The sequence below is a fragment of the Oncorhynchus keta genome, chromosome 37, assembly GCF_023373465.1.
Source record: "Oncorhynchus keta strain PuntledgeMale-10-30-2019 chromosome 37, Oket_V2, whole genome shotgun sequence".
In the NCBI taxonomy this organism is placed as follows: Eukaryota; Metazoa; Chordata; class Actinopteri; order Salmoniformes; family Salmonidae; genus Oncorhynchus; species Oncorhynchus keta.
Window position 1 is genome coordinate 25,707,090 of NC_068457.1, and position 6,580 is coordinate 25,713,669.

General features: G+C 49.2%; 1 protein-coding gene across 1 annotated transcript; it reads left to right on the top strand.

The window, feature by feature from the left end:
- The first annotated feature begins 4,906 nt into the window (after positions 1 to 4,906).
- Positions 4,907 to 5,878, top strand: LOC127916627 (small histidine-alanine-rich protein-like). Its single transcript, XM_052498935.1, has one exon. The coding sequence runs from the start codon at positions 4,907 to 4,909 to the stop codon at positions 5,876 to 5,878; it is 972 nt and encodes a 323-aa protein (XP_052354895.1).
- Positions 5,879 to 6,580: the final 702 nt, after the last annotated feature.

The window sequence follows — 6,580 nt, forward strand, 5'->3', positions numbered from 1 at the left end:
ACATCAAGATAGTCATGAAGAGGACACATCACCAACAAACTAACATGGTCCAAGCACATCAAGACAGTCATGAAGAGGACACATCACCAACAAACTAACATGGTCCAAACACAAGATAGTCAAGACAGTCAAGTAGTCAAGAGGACACATCACCAACAAACTAACATGGTCCAAGCACACCAAGACAGTCATGAAGAGGACACATCACCAACAAACTAACATGGTCCAAACACATCAAGACAGTCATGAAGAGGACACATCACCAACAAACTAACATGGTCCAAACACACCAAGACAGTCATGAAGAGGACACATCACCAACAAACTAACATGGTCCAAACACACCAAGACAGTCATGAAGAGGACACATCACCAACAAACTAACATGGTCCAAACACATCAAGACAGTCATGAAGAGGACACATCACCAACAAACTAACATGGTCCAAGCACATCAAGATAGTCATGAAGAGGACACATCACCAACAAACTAACATGGTCCAAACACATGGTCCAAGACAGTCATGAAGAGGACACATCACCAACAAACTAACATGGTCCAAACACATCAAGATAGTCGTGAAGAGGACACATCACCAACAAACTAACATGGTCCAAACACACCAAGACAGTCATGAAGAGGACACATCACCAACAAACTAACATGGTCCAAACACACAAACAAGACAGTCATGAAGAGGACACATCACCAACAAACTAACATGGTCCAAACACATCAAGACAGTCGTGAAGAGGACACATCACCAACAAACTAACATGGTCCAAACACATCAAGATAGTCATGAAGAGGACACATCACCAACAAACTAACATGGTCCAAACACACCAAGACAGTCATGAAGAGGACACATCACCAACAAACTAAATGGTCCAAACACATCAAGACAGTCGTGAAGAGGACACATCACCAACAAACTAACATGGTCCAAGCACACCAAGACAGTCATGAAGAGGACACATCACCAACAAACTAACATGGTCCAAACACACCAAGACAGTCATGAAGAGGACACATCACCAACAAACTAGAATGGTCCAAACACACCAAGACAGATAGTCATGAAGAGGACACATCACCAACAAACTAACATGGTCCAAACACACCAAGACAGTCATGAAGAGGACACATCACCAACAAACTAACATGGTCCAAACACACCAAGACAGTCATGAAGAGGACACATCACCAACAAACTAACATGGTCCAAACACAAAGACAGTCATGAAGAGGACACATCACCAACAAACTAAATGGTCCAAACACACCAAGACAGTCATGAAGAGGACACATCACCAACAAACTAACATGGTCCAAACACACCAAGACAGTTGTGAAGAGGACACATCACCAACAAACTAACATGGTCCAAACACACCAAGACAGTCATGAAGAGGACACATCACCAACAAACTAACATGGTCCAAACACACCAAGACAGTCATGAAGAGGACACATCACCAACAAACTAACATGGTCCAAACACACCAAGACAGTCATGAAGAGGACACATCACCAACAAACTAACATGGTCCAAACACACCAAGACAGTCGTGAAGAGGACACATCACCAACAAACTAACATGGTCCAAACACACCAAGACAGTTGTGAAGAGGACACATCACCAACAAACTAACATGGTCCAAGCACATCAAGATAGTCCAAGACAGTCATGAAGAGGACACATCACCAACAAACTAGAATGGTCCAAACAAACACCGAGACAGTAGTCATGAAGAGGACACATCACCAACAAACTAACATGGTCCAAACACACCAAGACAGTCGTGAAGAGGACACATCACCAACAAACTAACATGGTCCAAACACACCAAGACAGTCATGAAGAGGACACATCACCAACAAACTAACATGGTCCAAACACACCAAGACAGTCTGTGAAGAGGACACATCACCAACAAACTAACATGGTCCAAACACACCAAGACAGTCATGAAGAGGACACATCACCAACAAACTAGAATGGTCCAAACACACCAAGACAGTCAAGATAGAAGAGGACACATCACCAACAAACTAACATGGTCCAAACACACCAAGACAGTCGTGAAGAGGACACATCACCAACAAACTAGAATGATAGTCCAAACAACTAACATGGCCAGCACATCAAGATAGTCATGAAGAGGACACATCACCAACAAACTAACATGGTCCAAACACACAAGACAGTCATGAAGAGGACACATCACCAACAAACTAACATGGTCCAAACACACCAAGACAGTCATGAAGAGGACACATCACCAACAAACTAACATGGTCCAAACACACCAAGACAGTCATGAAGAGGACACATCACCAACAAACTAGAATGGTCCAAACACACCAAGACAGTTGTGAAGAGGACACATCAGTCCTTGACAATATTTAGGGCCTTCCTCTGAAATGTATAGAGGTCCTGGATGGCAGGGAACTCAGCCCAGTACCCAGTACCCTCCTTAGCACCTTGCGGTCAGATGCCAAGCAGTTGCATACCAAGCGGCGATGCAGCCAGTCAAGATGCTCTCAATGGATCAGCTGTAGACATTTTTGAGGATCTGAGGACCCATGCAGAATCTTTCCAGTCTCCTGAGGGGGAAGAGGCGTTGACACCTGGATCAACATAAGATTATTTTGTTTGTGTCATTTTAAATGAGTACAGTCTAACACCACTTAGCCTGTAGTTCACTCTCTCTCTCTCTCTCTCTCTCTCTCTCTCTCTCTCTCTCTCTCTCTCTCTCTCTCTCTCTCTCTCTCTCTCTCTCTCTCTCTCTCTCTCTCTCTCTCTCTCTCTCTCTCTCTCTCTCTCTCTCTCTCCTCTCTCTCTCTCTCTCTCTCTCTCTCTCTCTCTCTCTCTACAGTGGGGGATGCTCAGCAGGCTCATTAAGTGCTGATTTATGTATGAGCTAACTTTCTGCAATTTACTGTCCTGCTCGCCTGCCAGGGCACCTGATAACAATTTGAAAGTATAGTATTTATTATACACCATGTGGATAAGCTCCACCCCAGTTATCCTCCCCCTCCCTCTTCCCTTCCCCCTCTCTCCTTCCCCCTCCCTCTCCCCTCCCCCTCTCTCCTTCCCCCTCCCTCTTCCCTTCCCCCTCTCTCCTTCCCCCTCCCTCTTCCCTTCCCCCTCTCTCCTTCCCACTCCCTCTTCCCTTCCCGGGACAGAGAGCAGCTTGCTGGATCTTCTGCTCCTAATTCTGCCCTGAGCCCCTTGGATCAACTAATTGAACTCATTATTCGCTCAATTGGCTGAGCATTAACCCCTTTAAATCCCCTCTCAGGCCCCCGCGCCCCTCTCAGTCCCCCGCGCCTCTCTCAGCCTTCCGTGCCCCTCTCAGTCCCCCGCGCCCCTCTCAGCCCCCCGCCCCAACTCAGCCCCCGAGGTCTGAGACTGGGATTGATTACAGAGATTATACAGAGGCTCAATCAGGAACAACACTGGAGAGGTGGGTCATAACCCAGTCTCCTGTTTGCTATTGGATTAGAGTTGGCCACAATGTTGACTGGCAAGCTAACAGGCCTATCGGAGAAGGGGAGAATAAGGCTGCGATTTGCATTGCACTGTCCCAATTCTCCACCCTTGTACTCTGAATGTTCTAAGTATTGGCAAGAAGGAGTTTCCACCATTGTTCCACTCACTGCTAAATCCATACAAGAAAGTGTTCAAGGCACTTTGGGAAAATGGTGGAGAATCTGGACGCAGGATTTGTGCCCAGTCTGCCATGTTTCCATCATCACAGCAGGGGTAAGGGTTCCTCTGGTTCCTCAGGGGTAAGGGTTCCTCTGGTTCCTCAGGGGTAAGGGTTCCTCTGGTTCCTCAGGGGTAAGGGTTCCTCTGGTTCCTCAGGGATGGGGTGGGGGTTCCTCAGGGTGGGGTGGGGGTTCCTCTGGTTCCTCAGGGATGGGGTGGGGGTTCCTCAGGGTGGGGTGGGGGTTCCTCTGGTTCCTCAGGGATGGGGTGGGGTTCCTCAGGGATGGGGTGGGGGTTCCTCTGGTTCCTCAGGGGTGGGGTGGGGGTTCCTCTGGTTCCTCAGGGATGGGGTGGGGTTCCTCAGGGGTGGGGTGGGGGTTCCTCTGGTTCCTCAGGGGTGGGGTAGGGGTTCCTCTGGTTCCTCTCCAAAGTGATCTATTCAGAATCAGCCTGCCGCAATTGAAACACATCCCAGCTAACTGTAGTGGTGTATGTGGGCCACACACACATGGCCATAGTTACACAGACACAATAAAAGGCATCATTGTGTATTTGGTGGATAATATTAGTTTGAGGGAGATGACGGGAGTGTGTGTGTGGGGGGGCTGTCATCACGCTGCAGTGTGTGTGTGTGTGTGTGTGTGTGTGGGGGGGGCTGTCATCACGCTGCAGTGTGTGTGTGTGTGTGTGTGTGTGTGTGTGTGTGTGTGTGTGTGTGTGTGTGTGTGTGTGTGTGTGTGTGTGTGTGTGTGTGTGTGTGTGTGACAGAAAGACAGAGCTCCATTTATCCATCTGTGTGGCACTGTCTGTCTGTGTGGTGGTCTAGCTACCCTAATGCTAACGGAGTCAGTTGGACAGTACAGGATGTGCTTATTGAGACTGCAGGGACAGTGTGTGTGTGTGTGTGTGTGTGTATACGTGTGTGAGTGTGTATTGTGTGTGTGTGTATATTGTGGGGCTGAGTAACCACAGCTGGGCATTACAGAAACCATATTACTGCCTGATAAGCTGCTATTAGAGGTGTGTGTGGGGTGAGTGGGAGAGGGACGCAGGTGCTCTGTGGGCTGATATTACCCAGGATGCATAGGGACGTGGGGGTTGGGCGGTGGGGGCTCTCTCTGCGGAGCGCAGAAACACACCTGTGATCCCCTTGCTAGCACGCTCACACACTTCCCCACTCCGGCAAATGAATCCACACTCTGACAAACACACTAATACTGGAGCAGAGAGCACACACCACGGGCACCAAGCAGCACACCACGGAGCACACCACGGAGCACACCACGGAGCACACCACGGAGCACATCACGGGCACCAAGCAGCACACCACGGAGCACACCACGGGCACCAAGCAGCACACCACGGACACCAAGCACACACCACGGAGCACACCACGGAGCACATCACGGGCACCAAGCAGCACACCACGGAGCACACCACGGGCACCAAGCAGCACACCACGGACACCAAGCACACACCACGGAGCACACCACGGAGCACACCACGGAGCACATCACGGGCACCAAGCAGCACACCACGGAGCACACCACGGGCACCAAGCACACACCACGGACACCAAGCACACACCACGGAGCACACCACGGAGCACATCACCATGGGCACCAAGCAGCACACCACGGAGCACACCACGGGCACCAATCACACACCACGGAGCACAACATGGGCACCAATCACACACCACGGAGCACACCACGGGCACCAAGCACACACCACGGACACCAAGCACACACCATGGGCACCAAGCACACACCACAGAGCACACCACGGACACCAAGCACACACCATGGGCACCAAGCACACACCACGGAGCACACCACGGGCACCAAGCACACACCATGGGCACCAAGCACACACCACGGAGCACACCATGGGCACCAAGCACACACCACGGGCACCAAGCACACACCATGGAGCACCAAGCACACACCACGGGCACCAAGCACACACCACGGAGCACCAAGATGACACACACCACGGGCACCAAGCACACACCACGGGCACCAAGCACACACCACGGAGCACACCACGGGCACCAAGCACACACCACGGAGCACACCATGGGCACCAAGCACACACCACGGGCACCAAGCACACACCATGGAGCACCAAGCACACACCACGGGCACCATGGCACTAGGCTCTGCAGTAACACAGTGTGGACAAGAAACTACAACCTACCCAGATAAGACAGGATGATAAAAACTACAACCTACCCAGATAAGACAGGATGATAAAAACTACAACCTACCCAGATAAGACAGGATGATAAAAACTACAACCTACCCAGATAAGACAGGATGATAAAAACTACAACCTACCCAGATAAGACAGGGTGATAAAAACTACAACCTACCCAGATAAGACAGGATGATAAAAACTACAACCTACCCAGATAAGACAGGATGATAAAAACTACAACCTACCCAGATAAGACAGGATGATAAAAACTACAACCTACCCAGATAAGACAGGATGATAAAAACTACAACCTACCCAGATAAGACAGGGTGATAAAAACTACAACCTACCCAGATAAGACAGGATGATAAAAACTACAACCTACCCAGATAAGACAGGATGATAAAAACTACAACCTAGCTAGATAAGACAGGATGATAAAAACTACAACCTAGCTAGAAAGACAGAATGCTAAAAACTACAACCTAGCTAGATAAGACAGGGTGATTAGAAAACTACAACCTACCCAGATAAGACAGAATGATAAAAACTACAACCTAGCCAGATAAGACAGGATGATAAAAATCTACAACCTAGCTAGAAAGACAGAATGCTAAAAAACTACAACCTAGCTAGAAAGACAGAATGCTAACAAATCTAC